Source organism: Citrus clementina, unplaced genomic scaffold, assembly GCF_000493195.1.
Source record: "Citrus clementina cultivar Clemenules unplaced genomic scaffold, Citrus_clementina_v1.0 scaffold_5, whole genome shotgun sequence".
Lineage (NCBI taxonomy): Eukaryota > Viridiplantae > Streptophyta > Magnoliopsida > Sapindales > Rutaceae > Citrus > Citrus x clementina.
Window position 1 is genome coordinate 27,797,945 of NW_006262201.1, and position 20,444 is coordinate 27,818,388.

General features: G+C 32.9%; 2 protein-coding genes across 4 annotated transcripts; one reads left to right on the top strand and one right to left on the bottom strand.

Moving 5' to 3' along the window:
* Window positions 1-230: 230 nt before the first annotated feature.
* LOC18042145 (mediator of RNA polymerase II transcription subunit 34) lies at window positions 231-14,498 on the bottom strand. 3 transcript variants are annotated; one of them, XM_024184466.1, is made up of 20 exons: window positions 14,347-14,498; window positions 14,042-14,271; window positions 13,657-13,803; window positions 13,363-13,578; window positions 12,627-12,731; window positions 12,424-12,528; window positions 12,223-12,345; window positions 10,619-10,707; window positions 10,395-10,431; window positions 10,284-10,317; window positions 9,147-9,199; window positions 8,973-9,050; window positions 8,820-8,885; window positions 5,148-5,214; window positions 4,995-5,048; window positions 3,894-4,001; window positions 2,815-2,879; window positions 2,219-2,297; window positions 946-1,166; window positions 231-684 (listed from the first exon to the last, which is right to left on the bottom strand). In XM_024184466.1, the coding sequence occupies exons 1-20, from the start codon at window positions 14,408-14,410 to the stop codon at window positions 478-480; spliced, it is 2,148 nt and encodes a 715-aa protein (XP_024040234.1). In that variant the 5' UTR covers window positions 14,411-14,498; the 3' UTR covers window positions 231-477. The 3 variants fall into 3 exon arrangements, with proteins under 3 accessions (XP_024040234.1, XP_024040236.1, XP_024040235.1); XM_024184468.1 differs by having other exon boundaries at window positions 14,042-14,266; window positions 14,347-14,378; XM_024184467.1 differs by lacking the exon at window positions 4,995-5,048.
* Window positions 14,499-16,306: 1,808 nt separating this feature from the next.
* LOC18042115 (phytochrome-interacting ankyrin-repeat protein 2) lies at window positions 16,307-19,751 on the top strand. Its single transcript, XM_006432762.2, has 3 exons — window positions 16,307-17,043; window positions 18,928-19,099; window positions 19,231-19,751. Exons 1-3 carry the CDS (start codon window positions 16,894-16,896, stop codon window positions 19,443-19,445), a joined length of 537 nt encoding a protein of 178 aa, XP_006432825.1. The 5' UTR covers window positions 16,307-16,893; the 3' UTR covers window positions 19,446-19,751.
* Window positions 19,752-20,444: the final 693 nt, after the last annotated feature.

The following is a 20,444-nucleotide window of genomic DNA, read 5'->3' on the forward strand; positions in this document are numbered from 1 at the left end:
TTGCAAAAAATTTTCATTTTTTTCTCCAAAGAAAAAAATGATCTAAATATTTTAAAAGAATCAATTATTAATGCTCATTCAATAATTCAATTAAAATAAGAAATCATCATCTTCGCACCAATTCTAAAGGTAAATTTATTTGTATCGTCGGGTGGATTTGTTTTAAACCTAAAATTATTTAAGAAAATATCAGAAAATACATTCTAAACATACATAACATAATAGGGTTTATTATTGAGATCCATAATCAGTTGAGTTAAATCCAGACTCGAGAGCCAACAAAGTAAGAAAAAAGTTGAAAATCGTTGCAAAGTTTCCCACAGTAACAGTTCAGAACTGAGCACCAAGACATCCATCAGAGTTGTATAACCTAAATCACTCCGGTCACATCTAGTCCTATGTCAAACTAGCCGTCGATGATTGTTCTTAGCTTCTAATGAATGGTAAGACAAGAACTTTCTGATTCTTCTTCAAGAATCACACTTCACTATCGTCACTACTGTCAACTACAACAACTGCCTTTTCCTTTTTAGTTCTCTTTGAAGCTCTCGCACCCCTTCCTTGCTCTTCCTTCGAGACTGCATTATTATCATGCTGTTGCTCGGAGTTGCCACACTTACTGATTACTTCAAGAATTCTACTCCCATACTTTCCCGTCTTCAACTTTCCAATTATCTTCTCCAGCTGCAACATTAAATAAACACATATTTTATAAATTCTACAGAATAAAAAAATTTTAAAAAATTTCTTATGCACGTATTTGAGCATGCTTATATGCATACATGCATGTTTAGGAGTTCTATCAGCTTTGCTAGCCTTCAATGAGTTAATATTTAAAGAGGCGGCCCCAAGGATGAAATAGAATTTCATTCAAACAAGCATAGAAAGATTGGTGCTCTAATGTCAAGCATCTTTAAAGGGACAATTGACATGATTGGAACTTGCCTCTTCCATTGTACTCGGTTTCCGGGCACTTATCAATCTGATCAGTTGACTAGACAAAACAGAATGAGGGAGTATTCCTCCACTAATTGAAGCAAGTTCCTTTCGCAGTTCATCAAGTTCAAACTCCAAAGCAGATGATGTTAAACTACGTTTGGTTGATTTCTTGTTGTCGGCTGTATTCTTCTGTACACTAGAAATCTCGAGTTTAATGATCTTCTTCCCTGTTTGTGGAGGGATATAAGTCAGTATATTGGCAATTATATGAAATACTTGCATGATACCTTAGTGAATGTTCCAGGGCCGTCTCAAGACAATGTACGGCCTTAGGCAAAAATTTCAAATAAATATTGCAATTAAAATTTATTTAAAACTAAAAACTAATCTCTATGTTAAATGGATAAAAAAAAAATAAGTGTATGTAAAATTTTATAAGTATTGCTTTAAAAAAATTGTAGATTTGGAGTAATTTTTTTTTTCAATTATTTGTGAGTATACTTTCATGTTATTACTGAACTGCTCTTTAGATTATATTACGAGCGTATGGATTTAAAATTCCAGTAGATTTTAGATTATACTATATTCTTGAATTGTAACAACTTACAAAAATGAAAAAGAAAATGAATGGTTGATGAAATTGGACAAAGATTCACTATTAATTACTTTTTTGCTTTTTAAATATCTTTTGGATTTTAATACATTGAAATAGATTCGCTCCTATCTTTTAGATTTTAATGGGTCATTAAAATATATTTAGAAGGGATTCAAATGGGCCTTGATGATATATTGGAAAAGAAAATAAAACTTATTTCACTTGAAAAATTTACTTTTAAAGCATAAATTAATATATAAAAAATAATAATTTATCCTAAATTGGGGCCTTAATTTTAGATGGGACCCTAGGCAATTGCCTAACTTAGCTAAGAGTTGAGCCGCTACTGGAATGTTCAAGCCTGAAAGGAGGTATTAAAACTAGATTTTCAATTCATCTTAATATCCTGATTACTAGATTATCCTAAAATAAATGTTAGTTTATTCTCTCCAAAATTTACACAAATTGAAGTAATGTAAAAATAAATCATATCAGGATATTAAGATGAGATATGAATAAACTAAGATCGTTATATGCACAAATGGACAAAAAATTCATGTCGATCATGCAGATTGTAAAATTAGAATTCAACAATACCGAAATGAGTGTGCAAAAATTCTAATCCTAGAAATCTGATGATCAAGATTTGTAACCTGGCATCTTCTTTGTAAATGAAAGCATCACCTTGTAATACTAGTTTCGCTAGTGGTCCGATTGTTACATATGCATTTGTTGAATAAGCTGTATGCTGAAATTCTTCACTCTACATCATAAACATATTTCGATTACAGTCAGACAGAATTATATATAAATTGCATCAGCAGAAAAAGAAATTATGAAAAAAAAAAACATATCCAAGAAGGTTGGGCACCATCCTGGGGGAAAAAAAAGGAATAAAATTGGTCTTATCATCTGCTACAGATACTCTCTCAAATTTATAAATGGCTGAGCTTAAATTTCTTTTTAATATCTTTTCTCCTCTGTGTTATGCACAATATGAACAAGAGTAAGTATCTTTCAAAAATTTAGTTGCAATTATGTCCTTCAAACAAAACTTCACATGATATTTGTACGTACTACAGGCACCTTTGAACTCAATTGACTTTTCAAAATTATGTATTATCCTTTTATGTCAGTAACAGGATTGGATAAGTAAATAAGCACAAGGGAGTTAATAGAAACAGTTACAGGTCTAAAGGGTCTGATTCTCGCCATAAAACGATCTATTTTAAGCAGCAAATTAATAAAAATGCACCAGGGCTAAAGGGTCCAATTCTCACCAAAACACGGTCTATTATAAGCTGCAATACAAGCTGTTCTATTTCCTCTCGTTTCAGGTCAGAATCTGCATTAATAAAAAAAAAAAAAAATTAAAGGGTTTTGGCCATTTTTCCGATGGGGGGTTTTGGCACCACGACCTTCGGGCGCTTATTTCTGGACGCGGCTGTGCCCGCGAGTTATCACATTATTAAATATGAAAATCCAGGTCTACAAAATTATTATGTTATTGTGAACAAGTGATTGCAGTAAGAAAAGATATAGTTCATGAATTTGAAAAATAGCTAAGACTACCATACATATCAACCAAAAATTTCTAATAGTACTTATCAGGTGAGCGAAAAAATTCTAATAGTAACAAGCAATATTTTGAAGTTGTAATTTATTTCACCGCCAGTAGAAAGGTACATTTATAGCACAGAGCACAACATAAACATTTAGGCATTGCCTTCAAATGGGGCGGAACTCTCTCTCTCATTTGCTTATGTACCACATACATCTCAGTTTGTTGTTGAAGAGATGCTTTTTTTCCTCCCTTAATTAGTCATACTTCTTTTCAGTCTCAGATACAGGAATATGATTGCCTAATGCCATTATTCCCAACACCTAGAGAACATATTTCCATGTCGAAGTGAAAGGACAGTACCTCGCTCTCTCATTTCATCATAGTTTTCTATCCCTTTTTATGTAACCATTGAATGAACTAGATTTTGGGAATTACTCGTATTTATCAAATGTAAAAAGAGAATCCTAAAAGTTAATGCCTCTACACCTCAAGGCTCAAGGATTAAAAATTTAAAACTCACTTTTTACAGAACCTTATAGCTAAAAAGCTCCAATTAAGAGAATATATTTACTCTCTTTCCAAAAGTTTACCTCCAAACTGATATTTCCATTACCTAATCCTCCCATCTTACAAAACAGAATGAAAGAGAACAAATTAATTTTTTGTTTTTGCCCAGTACTACATAGACTTATGAAATATGTGTTCGCATCATTCTATTTTTTTATGATGTAGGAATATCCAGATCATTCATCTTGGACATGGTGAAGAAATACGAAGCCAATAACCATAACCAACCTATTTCCTTGAGCTTAATTTTCATTTTATCTACCAACTGTAACATCGTCAATCTCTGATTATTATCTTGAATATCTTGCAGCAAAGAAATGATACACTGTGCATGACCTGCAAAGCATAGCAAATCAACTTATCAAGTAAAACTAAGAAAATTATGTAGTGGTTTATCCATCAAGCTATGTATGTGTAGAAAAATTTAAAAGAACATAAATCAGTAGAGAAAACTTGAAACAACTGGGAAATTTCAATATAACCCATCTCGACGTTTTCTACAGTCAAAGCAAAAAAATTTAATCAATGAGAAAAACTGGCAACTGGAAGAAACAACACTTATAATGTTTTTAAAAGTAATTGGCAAAGTGGAATTATGCTCGAAAGTATTTCACTGAGTATGAACCAAAGATATGGTTTTCAATGAAATCATGATTTGCTGGGACCAAGGGACCAGCCAGGACCACCATGCAGAAGAGATTAACTTGCTGGAGCTTTTCAAAAATTACTAGACGCACTTTCTCAATGTTCCAGTGTAACGGATACTTAAAATGAAAGAAACAAGAAAAACAGCAGTGTACAAATAATCTCCTGGAATTAAACAAGCAAGAATTGTCATATACAGACAAATTTGAACCTTTAACCAAAAAAATGGAGTTCCAGAATGTATGCGATTATGATGGAAAAAATTGACTTATACCTCAGGCACAAAATACAAAGTAAAGTAAAAGAGATAATAAATAAACGCAAAAAAAAAAACACACAAAATGTACTTGTAAGTAATTGCCCCATAAATCCTATATCTATCTATATGAAAAAGAAATCGTGTAAAGAAGGGGATTAAGTGGGATCCACTTTTTGTGGAATATGAGTCGAAGCAATAACAAGAATATTTCTAGTGGAACATCTTTCACAATCCCTAGAGAGATAGTTCACTAATAGACCGAGGGATAAGTAATTCAACTCATTCATCCAGCATAAAACCAGTGTTTAACCACAGAACTAGACTGTAATCAATGAGCAAAACAGAATCAGAAAATGACTGAAGAACTAAAATGCATGGCATGTGTACGAGTGTATGTATGTCAAATAGGAGAGAAAGAAACATACGAGTTACATCAACTTCGTTAACCTCATATGAGAATGCACAAATGTCACACATCCCTAAGAGAACACAAAGTTACAATTGTGTTATTCCAAATAAACGTAACCGAAGAGACAAAAGTGTAATTTAATAATACTATGTTTAACAACAAATAGTACCATTGCAGTCTTGTAATGGCTCTGCAAAATGCCTGAAAAATGTACTTCGTCGGCATTGTTTCTTTGACTGAAAAAAGAGATTTTAATCAAAATCTAGAAACAAAATACCTGCATAGCATTTTACTGGTCAATGTGGCTTAATTTTTAAATGCATTGCAAGTCCAGCGGTCTATTTTTTGCGGAGCCTCTGGAAAGACAACGGGGACAAGAAGGGATATACATACATACATATATATATATATATATAATTTTCCAATTTGGGAAATCCCAGATTGTATTAAAGTACGAGACGAGTTTACGACGTTGTAAAACAATGCAAAAAGAGGTTTACAACGTTGTAAACTCGTCCCGAATTTTAATAAAATCAGGGATTCTTAGATTGGAACCTAACTCACATATATATCTTCTCAAGTGCAGACGTCCACACAGTTTTAAAATGTGGAAGTCCACACCTAAGAAGTTCTCTCTCTCTCTCTCTCTCTCTCTCTCTCTCTCTCTCTCTCTCTCTCTCTCTCTATATATATATATATATATATATATTTGACGATGAAGAAGATTCAAAAATCACTGAAGAGACAATAAGTAATCTAGCACAAAGTAATGAAGATAATTGTTATGGAATCCTGTAAAAATATTCCATAACAGTATGTTCTGTAAAAGTCAAATGGCAAAAGTGGAGTTCCGCAAATTATACGATAAAAAACAGATATTCCTGTAAAAGATCACAAAACACAAGTTTTTAAATTCAGAAGCAATAATGTGTATGCAATAATTATTTTGAATTAAATAACTTGAAACAAAAATAATGTATGCTAAGAAAGCAAGAACAAGAGCAATGGTTGGGAAAGCAAATAGCAAAAGGAAAAAGCATGTGAAAAGAGGAAAAAACAAATGCATAATTCAAATGCATGATGTATGGTGGAAACATGCTCAAGGAATTTTTCGAGATGAAAAGTGGAAACAACAAACGCATAATTCAAATGCATGATTCGCTGTGGAAAGATGCTTAGAGAATATTTCAAGATAAAAGACTAGCACTATCAAGAAGACAAGAATGGGAAACCGTTACTCAAAAGTTTATGAAAGCTAGTTAGAAGGCAATAAAGGCAGGCTTCAGACTACTCCTTAACATCAAAATACTCTTTATCTCAAAATTTTAGTGTCACCGTATCCAATCCGGTGTATTCACTTCTGAACTTGTATCCAGTCTTCAAAGATTTAGGAGCATCAAAACTTGTAAGTTTTATTTACAATCAATCTATCGATTTTATTTCAATTTCTTGCTTTCAATTTATTTATTTATTTTTTTTATGCCTTAAATTTTGCATGCATATTATTGAATTTGAAATATGATATAGCTTTTGTTAAACATACGACTGAAAACAACCAAGATATATTAATTGAATTTGTACTAGAAGATAGACCTTTTGACCGTCTACTTTATATGTCAAAAAGCATACAAGCTTACAAAATCAACTCAAACAATCCAAAGAACAACTTTAAAAATTAGCTTGTTAAAATATTTATTACTTGATCCTTCTATTTGTATAAAAGCAAATATTAATGGTCTTCACAGGAATATCTGTCTTGATAATGCTTGTTTTTCATCCTGAAATATTCCATAAACATGTGTTCTACTCATTTGAATTTTCCATTTTTTCCCCCTCTTTTCAAATACTTTGATGTTTTTTCCTTTTGTTATTTGTTCTCCCATCCATTGCATCTGTTCTTACTTTTTCCACATGCGTTATCTTTATTACAAATTTATTAAAACATTATTGCTTCTGAATTGAAAAACTTGCCATGTGGTCTTTTACAGGAATATCTACTTTCCACTTTTGCAGGAGATACTATTACGCAATCTTTTACAGTATTTCATAAAAATTATTTTCATTACTTTATGCTAAATCAACAATTGACTCTCCAATGGTTTTTGAATCTTCTTCATCATTGGAAAACTATGACAAAGTTACTTTCAAATGTTTTTGTTGAAAGAAAATATTTTCCCAAAGTTTTGACCCTCCAGGTTACAAATACTAGGATTACCATCAAGCTCGGCATAATGCCTTTTAGTTTCAAAAAGGATAACAATCTACTTCGAAAGGGGAACCAATTTTACATTCCTATATTGGTTCATTGAATAGTGGAATTTCTTAAGTCCTATTCGAGAAATCCTTTCATTTGAAGTGAACAATTTCCTTTTGTCAAAAAGAGATTGCGGATGGGAATATGTTTATGTCAATATTGCCCAAAAATCCCATCCTTGGTTAGGAGTTTTAGAGTGATGTGGTGGGAGAAACTCAGTGCCCAATTCAATGTTCTCAAATTTCTTGACAAATTCAATCAGTTAAAAAAAAAAAAAAACTACGCAGCCAGTGATCACCCAATTTATCCAGCAAAAAGCCATTTTCAGTCCAAAGCTGGTTTCAGCAAAAACCAAAAATGAGTACAAAATATATTTGAAAGAAATCTTGCACAGTTTTTCGACTATGAAAATGATTCAAAAAACACTAAAGAGTCAATTACAAAGTAATGAAGATGATTGTTATGGAATACTTAAATTATTTTCTGCAATGGTAACTCCTGAAAGAGTCACATGGCAAAAGTGGAGTATTTCAAATCACGACAAAAGAACAGATATTCCAGTAAAAGTTTTTCAATTTAGGAGCAACAATGTATATTCAATAATATTTTGACTTTCTTATCAAAAAAAAATATTTTGACTTTTATAATTTGTAACAAAGATAGATATATATATATATATAATATATACGGTTGTTATCTAGTAAGGGATCTCTTACTTTAATATGGTAAGGGACATACTAAAAGACAGAAAAACACAATTTCCGATACACTACATTAAAGTGCTTGCTTATCTTGTCTTTGATCCCTTATTGAAAGATTACTCAAACACACACACACACTCTATTTTTTTGCGTTAGAAAGTCACAATGGCATTCGAAGAATTGCTCATAACAAGATTTATGTTTAAGGCATGATTAAAAAAAATTCAAATACAGAGGATCGTATGAGCATCCCCAGAAAAAGGCTCTTCAAATGAGAAGCGTCACAAATAAGATGTCAATTTAAACATAAAGGAAAAAATCCAAGATTTATGCCAAGCCCACGTTTGGGAAGGAGAGGAGATGAATGGAAAGGAAAGAGGGGGAGAGAAAATGAGTGAAAAAGATGGTCAATCTATTTTTCATTATTTCGTTGGATATAGAATTCATCTTTCTCCCCTTATTTCTTTCCCCTTTCCTCCTTTCCTCTCCTCTCCTCTCCTTATATTTCTTTAAACCAAACATACCATTAGTCTCAGCAAGCACTAAAGTTGTCTCATTTTTATTTCTAATAACACAAAATATTCATTAGGAAAAGAACAAAAGGGGAAAAGGGACAAGCTGTCCGCAAGAATGTGCCCATAGGGAATGCAAGTTTCCTCATTATAGACCAACAGAAGCCTAAGCCACCATACAGATTATTTTTCCTGATTAAGAAGGTGGCTCAAGCAGCTTAACGAATTATTCTTAATTTATAATGTAAGTTAAAAAGCTTCCAACAATGTATGTACATAATATCAATGTGTGTGTACAACTAATGATATGTGGAGTTATGACTAGGGCAATAGCACATAGGATTACCAAAATAAATAAATAACAGCAGCAGTACCTGACTATACCGTACAATGTCGTAGAGATTCTGCAATCCAGAGTTCTCATAGAAGACCATTGAACTCTGCTCAGAGACAAGTGTCACTACTAACAAATACAAGAATACTTGAGCATATATAATAAAATTTTGTGGCGTCAATGAAAGTCTTACCTGCCTGGGAACATCAGCAGGCCTAAAAAAGAGAAGGCACTCAGAAGGTAGCCCATCTCTTCCTGCACGACCACTTTCCTGTACCAAAATTCAATCGTAAAAACAAACATATATAGGAAAAAATAAAAAAAATAAAAGGCTTAATAAAAAGCTTGTTAGGAAAGAGTAAAAAACCTGGTAATATGTTTCCACCGATTTACTCAGACTGTGATGGATGACAAACCTGACTACAAGCAGGTAATGATATTAGGAATACATGTATATGTATTATCTGATAGACGGAGAACTATCAGAAGACAAAAGAGAACAAAAGTGCACCTATTACTAAGGAATTATTCTCTTAGTTCAAAAAATTATGGAGGAAAAAAAATACAAGAATGCCTCTTAGTACAAAAGCATGGAGATAAAATACAAGAATACCTAAAAGACATCATATATCTATGTACGCATCTGCATGCATGCACGTGTTTGTTTTAGTATGTAGATAAAGTTATAAATGGTAAGGAAAACATATCAATAAATTGGTTCTAGAAGTGGGGCAAACTTCAATGGGCATTTTCATTCATCAATTGCAAGCAGGTTTTTTTTCTCATGCACGCATCAAAAAGAGAAAGTTAATGTCCAAATTCAAGGGAATAAAGATAAACAAATTTGCAATCCTGATGAAATAACAAGGTGTATCCCAGTTTTCCAAGAGAACTTCCATGATCAGACAATTATGAGAGCAATAAGGATTAATTAACAGATGATTTGATAGAAGGAAGTTGTTAGAAAACTTGCACCGATTACCATCACATAATTAGCAATCAGCCCTGCTTCTCTGATTTCCATATCCTTAAAACAATATTTCCATGATCGCAATCCCTTAATTACCAATTCAAATACATATCTGAAGTCTTTCATCATTATTTACACTGTTGTCCTAGAAATTTCAGCAATCTTTCTGTGCTCTTTTTCACTCTTTTAGTCCAGCCACTTTGGGCACTCAAATCTAAACCATATCAAGCCAAATCTACGAACTAATTCTGTACTTTTCTACTACAACATTAAATTGCAAATGTCAACTTTTAGCCAAAGTTCAGAAGTTATGACCTATGGTTGCTTTAGCTTCTCTATAACTTGTAGAACGCTAATACTTCATAGATTTAATATTAGCAATTAAAGACAGTGTGTGCACAAGTTGACCCTAAAGAAGCAAACCTAAAGCTAAACAAAAACATTACTAATATTTCCATTACAATCTGTTAAACAGGAACATTCTAGTTCGTAACTGGTCATAACCATCGGCAGAAGCAAATTTGCAATACTAACCATCTGGTTTGTTGATCCCCATACCAAATGCCACCTGATACAAGCAAATGAATCAGAACAAAAAATGATTATTAATACCTATAAAGAGTTTGACCATTGCAATATGCATACCGTGCCAACAATGACTTGCAGCTTATTTTTGCTCCACCTATGTCATGAAAAAAGGAACATACATAAGACTCTTAACTGTGAAACCAAAATAACAATTTCATTATTGCTCACTGTATAAGGCTTCAAAATGTTTGGATATTATAGCTATTATTTTTCTAGGAAAACATTTCACTCAAGTAATATGATGTACGTAAATTCAGCAGCAATCCAACTTTTGCACTCACCTCATATGAACCTTTTCACGAGCATTTATATCCATGTCTGCATGATAATAATCAGCTGAAATTCCTCTCTGTCGTAACTCTTGTGCAACCTACAACTCTTGAAAGTATGAGACAGAAATAAATATCACTCCATCCAGAAGCTATATACTATTATCTAAGATCCAAAACACCAGGAATCTGGATCTGTTAGAAACGAAACAAATGAAGATATCTCAAGTTTCATCGGAAAAATAAAATTAGCCTCATAAAGTCTTTTAAACAAGTTCAACATCTAAAAGCCCGAGGAGCCAAACATTTCCTGAGGCATTTATCAGTTTTCTTAATGACAAGTACAGTTAGCAACAAGATAAAGTCAATAATGACTAACCGATGCAGATAACAAATAAGAAAACAAACTAAACTTCTTGAAGAATTAGTTCATCGTTATCCAGAAAAATGTGATGATTGAATGTCAAAAAATTCTAAACAACACTATGCTCAGAACTTTCCACATATATCTGTGTGTGTCCTTAGAAATAACTATAAACAATTTTAACACTTGAATGACAGCAACCAAAGTATGAAGAATGAAAGTTTCCTAATGCACACTAGTTAACAAAATTGAAGTCAAAGACAGCTCAAACTCAAACCTAAGGAATCAGGTGCTTCCAGGTTCTCTGAATTCCAAGAACTACCTTTTTTCCTTATTTATCACAATTGGGATGCAGTGATGACTTGATCTAAAGGCTGTTTGTTTTTGCTGTATTTTGATGATTTCAGAAACTTTTAATGTGTCCTGATCAACTTTTGAGCTATCTTGGCCTATAGCTTATAGGCACAATATGCATAACTTGTTTCCTTTTTGTACATCTTCATCTAATATATTATTATTCTTTCTGTCTCTTATCAAAAAAACTGAGCTATCTAATGTTAACCAATTAGGAGGATATGTCATCTTTTGCAACAAAATTTGGATCACAAGTAGCTTAAGATGTGTGAATACCATGGGACTAAGGCTCTACTGATGTTCAATACTTGCTGTAATCTAAATGAGGTTGTCTGACTGCAATTGGGGATGGTAGATCCCATGCGGTAAGGTCATTTTTGGAATCATGTACTGAAAATGACTTCTTTCGTATTTATATGTTAAAGGTCCAAATTTCACAAGAGGTCATGTCAGATTTTCAGTAGGAATAAACTCGAGAAGTATCAACTCACCACACAAATTTTTCTAAGCGTGTCCCTAGTGAAATACGTTTGGAGCACCAAGCATCTAGTTAGTCACTTAATCCCTTGGAAGACTGACAAGAACCATAGATGAAGTTATAGCAAGTCCTGAAAGATTCAAAACATCAGGAGTAACCCATGCTTCATAAGATTTGACATTTAATTTTATCTTAATCAACGGTTCAAAATGAATGGTTTAAATGTCCACTTGAGTAGACAAAACCAGAGCAAGTCATTTATACATAAATACCATGCACATAATAAAAGCAATGAAAACTTTACAATCAAGATATACTGATCTCCAGAAGGATAAAAACTCGAAAAAAATAAAAATAAAAGGAAAGGATGGTACAGGACAAGACAAGACAGGAAGGTTGAAAATAACAGCAGACACAAACCTGTTCACATTCCTTTCTGGAGAAGCAATATACTATCCCCGACTCGCTATTTGGATAAGATTCCTGTATGTATTTCGCAATTTCATCAATAACCACCTTACCAACAGATGACTTTTCTCTTACCTGTAACTCAAGAAATCATCATATTAGCACTTAAACTGTTAGGTTCAAGTTCAAAATTCCTGAGAATCAAAACTATACCATATAAAAGAGATTTGGCCTATTGATTGTGCTGACAAATTTAATGCATTTTCGAATGTGCAACATTTCCATCAGATCATTTTGGACTTTCTGGGTGGCAGTTGCCTGCAATATATTTTTAGAAAGTAAAATTTTTTAAATTGGCCCAAAATTGCAACTAAAGCAAAAAATAAAAAATAAAGGATTAAAAATTAATGACATACAGTCAAAGCCATCATAGGAACATCGGGAAACTGAGTCTTGAGAATGCCAAGGTTCTTGTAATCAGGGCGAAAATCATGACCCCACTGACTACAACAATGTGCCTCCTGCAGACCAATGAATCATACACACAGCTGTGATGACATTTACCATATACATGTTATAAAGATCATCATTTTTTGAAGACTGACATCAAGAATACCTAGCATGCTGCCCTATATGACATTTAAGTTCATTGGTATCATATAATAGGTTGGAAAGTATTTCGAGTAAAAATCAGAAAGCACCCCTCCAGCTAGGTCTACATGTAAAAAGGCCAGTTCCACTTTTTAATCAACAAAGTACACTTCAGGTAAGTCCCTTTGTAATGACACATAATGATGAACAGGTATAACATTAATTTTATTTTAATAAAAGATTTTAACATCTTCTGCTGTATGCCAAGCTTCTTTAACAGCTCTCACCCATTTCTCCATACCATGTCTGGCAACCTTCTATTTACTATCGTGACAACCTTATTGTGTAAGATGAATGCGGAAAACATTGACCAAATGCATACTCATCCTCGTATGAACTTTCTGACTGTCAATACTTTCCTAGAATTATCACAAAAATGCGACTACTGAGCAAGGATTTAGAAACATAACAGGATGAACAGCCATTGACTATAAAATCAACGATGAAAGCAGAGTATATTAACTTCAAAATCATGAGTAGCATGTTGAACTATATGCTCACATCAATAGAAATTAAAGACAAACGACCGGCATGATGGCACTTTTCGAGTTTTGACATGAATCTCTTGCTCTTTGATATCTTTTCTGGTGTGACGTAAAGCATTTTGAGCTCCCCTTCACCTTTCTCAAGGGCCTTGTATATGAACTTCTCATCTTCCTTAGAAGTTGTTGATGTCAACATGTGGGCTGGAATGCCCAAAGCAGCCAGGCACATTACCTAAACAAATAGGTGGTCATTAGAGCGCTTTGTTTTATACCTAAACAATGATGATAGTGTCTATAATAATAGCAACACCTGATCCTGAATCAAAGAAAGCAATGGACTGACAACAAGAGCAATTCCCTCACGAAGGACAGCTGGGAGTTGATAACAGAGGCTCTTGCCACCACCTGCAGCCATAATCACCAGAACATCTCTTCCACTCAAGACAGCATTTATAATCTGATATCAAGACCGACAATTAATCAGTAATTCTCTAAATCATTGTTACGGAGCAAAATACTAAACGAACCCAGACCACCCGCGAAAGTTTTGCATTCAAGCTACAAGCATCTATACTCCGATTCTAAAACTAACAATCAACTCCCAACTCAGAAACCCATGATGCATACAATAGCTAAGATTTCAATGCCGCAAGCAAAAGAAAAAAAAAAAAAAAAAAAAAGGGCAAAGCAATCACCTCTTGCTGATTTGCCCGATACGCTGGAATGCCAAATACATTAAGCCTAACATCATCAGCTCGAGAATCCCACTCAAATGTCCCGGACCAATTCTCAACAGCAGTTGAACTTGAGCCACCATACTGAATAGGGCTTCCACGTGATGCCTCAAATGCTTCTAACAAAGACTTTAACTCTGATTGCCTCTCATACAACTGATCTTGTCTATCAACCAGTTGCTTTATCTGCTCTGTAAATGTTAAGTTAAGAGATGATTAAAGCTATAGAATAAGTATTTGCTAATAGAAATCTATTATCAATGTACCTTGTACAAGTCGCACCTCAGCCTCCACGTTTTCTAATTCTTGTAAAATCTCTTCAGTTTCCATTTCGTTTTTTTCCCCCCTTTTTTCCCCTTCATCAGTGGAAACACAAAGGTCTGTCTATCAGTCGCACCTTCTCAGGCCTAACAAGAGAGATGGGATTTTGGTCGTTCATTTATTTTGAGATTTATATTTTATTTAATAAAAAATAGTTAACTTCTTTTTAAAAATTAGTAAATTCCAATGAAAGGGCCGAAGTGGCCCAATTACATCAATAGACATAATGGGCTCGAACGAATATATTTTATCTGTTATTGCTTTAAGATTTTTGTAAATTTTAATAAAGTCGTTCCTTAAACGATATAGTTTAATTAAACTTTATTATAAGTGACAAATCTGTTACCCCTAATAATAAAAGTAATAACCTTTAGAATGAAAATAATTTAAGGTTCTATTTAATATTAAAATGGAATAGATGTAATTTAAAAGATATAATATTTAAAGTATTTAATAAATATTAATTATTATAGTTTGAAAACTATATGCATATTTAGCATGGCTTATCTAATGGTTAAAAGTATTTATTTAATTTTAGGGTTATTATCATTTTACTACTTCAAAACTTGACAAATATCAAATGATTAAAAGAAGTATTGTTCCCTATCATTTTTCTACTATATCTTTACAAAAAAAATTATTTTATTACTTTTCCATTACAACTGTTAGTTGACCAGTTAGTTGACTAACAAAATATTAAATTTACCCTTCATGATTAAAAAAAATACTGGAAGCTTATTTACAAAATCAGCTCTTTTACATTTATTCGATCATTTAAGTTTCATTTCCAATATTAGGATATAAAAATGGAATCATTAATAAGACGAATTTGTAATCTATTTATAAAAATGGATAAAAAATATCAACATTTTTTTTTATGGAATTATGATAAATGGATTACAAAATTGTCTTATTAATGATTCCATATTTATTTCCTAATGTTGAAAATGAAACTTAGATAATCAAATAAATGTGGAAGAGCTGATTTTGTAAATAAGTTTTAAGTGTTTTTTTAAATCATGAAGGGTAAAATTAGTATTTTGTTAGTCAACTAATGGTTGTAACGAAAAAATAGTAAAATGATTTTTTTGTAAAGATATAGTAGCCAGTAGGAAAATGATAGAGGATAATATTTCTTGTAGTTATTTGATATTTGTCAAATTTTGAAGTAGTGAAATGATAATAACCCTTAATTTTATAACTTCTTTTAAAAAAAAATTTAGTATTGTTTGGTTGTATTTTGAATTAAGTTTTTAGAGATAAAATAAGATATTTTGGCTCTATTAAAATACTCAAATTTTAGATTTTTTGGCCTAGAGATTGTAGAGTATTTTTAAAAAAAATTAAATTGTAATGTTCTTAATTTATTTCACAATCTTATTTTATTTATTTCATAACATAACTTTAAAAAACATTGTCTAATAAGTAACTTTATAACATTTAATAAAGATTTTCATTGATAACTAAATAGCTAAAATATTTTCAGTAAAAACTATACCTATATAAGCTCTACAAATAAAAATTCTAATTAAATAAACTCTATTTAAAAAACTATACTAAACATAACCTAACTGAATTTGATCTATTACCAAAATCATAAAAATTTATAATATTTTTATTAAAATTATTATTTAAAAGTCATATTTATACACACCACTAACTTTTATTTTATTTATAATTTTTAAACTTAAAAGTTATAACATCTTAACAATTATTAGTACCTGGAGTTAAAACCTAAAAATATAAATAGAATTCTAATTACAACTAAGCTGTACCTTAATGACAACAAAAATATATTACCAAAATATTTATATAAAAAAAAAAAGACATCAAAATATTTACTAGGATGAGAAGAATACAAAATGGTAATTAAAATAAATAAATAAATATCTTCTGGCCCTTTATAAAATTTCATAACCTCAAGTCGCTCTCTCAAATCTCTCTTTCTGATCATCTCTTTCCTCGCCGTCTAGGGCAAAAGAACAGCGAAGAAAAGCCAGAAAACCACAACAAATTTATTGATGTTTCCTCCAATTTCTCTCCAAATCAACCCGGGATTCGTCTAATTTCTCACCTTATTCTCTTCGAATTCGAAATCGATTTCCCTCTTTCTCTCTGTGCGTTTCACTTAATCTCGACATAAATTTTAAAATTCGTTAGGGTTTTGAATCAATTACTATGTTTATATTATCTTCATCTGCTACTTCCTCAATTACAATCCGCCAGAATCTTCGCGTGTTCGGTCCTGGCCTGAATCCTTTCTCTCCCTATTGCATTGCCAATCACTCCCGCTAAATCTTTTTCCTTTTTTTAATTGCGTATTTCTTCTTTATCATGTAAGCCAATCTCACGGTGTCGTTTCGTGTTTTCTTTTTTCTCGTTTTGCTTCTAAATCGTAAGCAAAAATTAATCAATCAAGACTTTCTTTGTTTGCTTAAATTTGATATATAAGTAATTAATTAACTAACTAAGAGAAAAAGAAAGAAGGAAGGATGATAGAAAGCATGGTGCATGAGCAACTGGGTCCATTTTCGCTGCAGCGTAAGGCTTCTAGGAAGCGGTTCTTTAGGTCAGTGATCGATACTGACGATAGGGGCTGGACTCCTCTTCATATCGGTGCCCGTAAAGGTGATATCAAACTGGTAGGTTATTGTTATGTTTCATCCTAATTTACTCTTCTCCATTTCGTTTGATATAGTTATTAGTTTGAATGAAGACCTAAAATTTATCTTTATATGTGTGCCAACAATCACCCTCAGTTTCTGAATTTGTATATGGTTCACTTGGAGCTGCTGATAGTTGTTTATAGAATTTGTTTACCCTGCACTTGGTGTTTGGCCTATTTATTTTAGTTGTTTATTGTTCGTTTGGTGATTGTCATTTTATCTGACGTTATTGCTAGTATTTTGTCTAGGTCTTCCTAACACATAGGAAATAGTTAAATAAATGTATTTATATGTACAGTTTGAAAAACAAATTGTTTTTTAGTCATCCATATTGCTAAATTTAGTTTTTCCGTGCATACAGTTCTGCTAGCATATTGTGGTTCTTGTGCATGATGGGAATGTGGCAGAGTGCGAATGCATCTATGTATTATGATATAGATTGCCGGGCTGTTATCTGCCTTTTTTTCTGGACTGTTTTTTAGGGGTAAGGTTAATGGGAGGATTCAGGGTTGGGGTACTGTGTTTGAGGGAAAATTATGAACATTCACTAGTTTCATTTACGATCACCTGCTGTTCTAAGGGTTGTAACAATGTGTATTAACAAAGACCAATAATTGTCAGGCAAAACACCGCCGGTAGATTCCATCAAACAATCAAATAAATGCTGGATCGGTTTGCATTACTCAGTTAAAGATAGTAGCTTTTGGGTTTTCGTTCGTTCGTTCATTCATATGACAGAAGTACATGCCCATTTGGTTTGGGTTTTTTTCTTTTTTTGTTGTTGTCCCGGGGGGGGGGGGGGGCACAAAGTGGATAATGGGTTTGGCACCTTGTTTTTTGACAATAGAATATGTTGTTTCAAAATTGTTCCACAGAAGTATTTTGTTTTCAATCATTTGGGATATACCATATACATGTTTTTCTTGAAACAATTGTTGTATGCTCTGATGCCTAGCGTATCAATGGACTGTTGGGCTAAAATTATTGTCCATACTTGTGTATAATGGAGGTACATGGACATGTGAATACTTTCTTATGCGCCTCTGATAAAATTTTAAATGTAATTTCCACTTGTCTCCACATGCTGTATTATAACCCTGTTGGAGCTTGTTTCTTAGTCGGACAAATTTGTTAGTATCTTTTTGTGTTCGAAATGCTTTGTATGCTTTTGATTGACAATGTAACTTTTGCAGATACACCTTATTTTAGGAGATATCCATTTCTGGTATGTTGATGAATTGTTACCACTAATAGAAATTGTAAGGGCATTACCCTACATGTTCTGATGAACTTACTAGGAATGCTTGTGTGACCATGATGACAACTGTAAAATATGTATTGATTCACAAAGTGTACATCCATTGTTTGGGTTGAGAGAATGATTTTGGAAGGATTAGGATCCGTTCTGAATCCACCAACATAGCACAACATTTCTACATGCCAGACGTGGACGAAAATGGAGAGTTAGGAAGATAAATATTCTTGCTCTTATTCCTTTCCTTCTGCTTTCTTCTTTCCACTCAAGTGAATGGAAGGGGCTGTGTTTAGGTGTTCCTCCCTCATTTCCCTTCAATCATTTGACTCAACAGAATGTTAGTATTTCATTATTTTTGTTATTGGAACTCAGATGATGTTAAAGGTCTTTGTCTAGCTCATTATGAAGTAAGATGGTTTCACCGTGGGCTGCAGGAAACATTTTGTTTCCTTTTTGTGCTACATTATTATAACATCATTATATTCTTGGAAGAGGAAGTTCTTAAGTTTGTTATGACTGAAGATAGCTGCAACTACTCATTGTGGATAATTTTGTTAAGCATTTCATTATGGGAAATAGCAGTTAAGCATGGATTTTTTGTATAGGTAAAGCAACTTCTTGATGAAGGAATGGATGTGAATGTGGCAGCATGGGGCCCCAAATCAAAAGGGGTGACTCCACTCCACCTTGCTGCTCAGGGTGGGCACCTTGAAGTCATGGATGTTTTGCTTGAGCGAGGCGCTGACATTGATGCTAGAACCAAGGGTGCTTGCGGCTGTAAGTATCTCCTATAAGAAACCATATTATTGGCACCTCTCACCTCACACTCTTTTCTCTTCTGACATACTAAAAGGAATTACTCTTTTTATTGCTACTCAACTGTTATTGTCTTCCTCATGTAAATGCAGGGACCCCGCTTCACACTGCAGCCAAGGAAAGAAAGAAGGAAGCTGTTAGATTCCTGATTGAGAATGGAGCTTTTCTGCCAGATGACATCAACGATAGCAGGTTCAATCCGCCACTTCATTATTGCCCTAGTCTTGAATGGGCCTATGAGGAGATGATGCGTTTTCAAAGAGAGAGCTTTTCAGCAGGCGAGACCTCTTACAGCTCTGAGAGTTAAATGCAGAGAGCTTTTCAGCAGGCGAGACCGCTTACAGCTCTGAGAGTTAAATGCTCTCTCCCGCCTGCTGGTTCACATGATGCCACTGCTTTGGTTGGATTTGGCATCTGATGCTGTTTTATCAGTTGACCACCACTATAAATAATAATAATAATAAACCAGGCTGGTCCTGTATCCAAAGTGTCTGTTGTATTGTTTGTCACTTGGCTTCGCATCTGTTGACATATATACAATGTGCGGTGTGAACTTGTGGTTTTGAATTCTTGTTGGGTTTTGTTTACTTAATTGGTTCTATATATTATTGTATATGCAGGACCTGGAAAGGAGAAAAAAAAAAGAAAAAAGAAGAATAACTGCTAACGCCCTTCGGCGATCACACTCATTGCCAACCATTTCGTACTGCAATATTCATTGACTAAATTTTTGGCTAAACGGTAGAGAGACATTTTAAATTTTTTTATCCTAAATAATTATTTTAAATGATGTGATATTTATTAATTAATTGATAATTTTTTATAAATTAATTATATTATGTCATTAATTAATGGATGAATCCTGCATTATTTAAGATGTTATTTGGGATGATAAAAATTTAGGATATGTACAAGTTATAATTACCTTGTTGACCTTTCTGAAGTTGACTTGGACAGCAGTTAGTAGTATTAGCAATCTGAAGGACTTAAACTTTCCCAGGATTGAAATTGGAATGATTAATCTAAAAAAACAAAAATTATTTATACACTCAAGCTTATGGTGACAAAAATATTCGGTGTCCTTTTCAAAGGTGGAATGTGGATAAATAAAACTCGATTAAATCTCTTACCTTGTTTTAGGATTTGAACAGCCCCTTATCTCGTCTTTAGATTTGAGCAGGGGTGACCAGCTAAGTTGTTTGAGAATTAAAACGGAAAAAAATTAAATTAAATTAAATTAAAATCTAGTAGAATTGGCAAATATGGCATTGTCACGACGCGCAAAGCAACCAATGCTCTGGGGTCC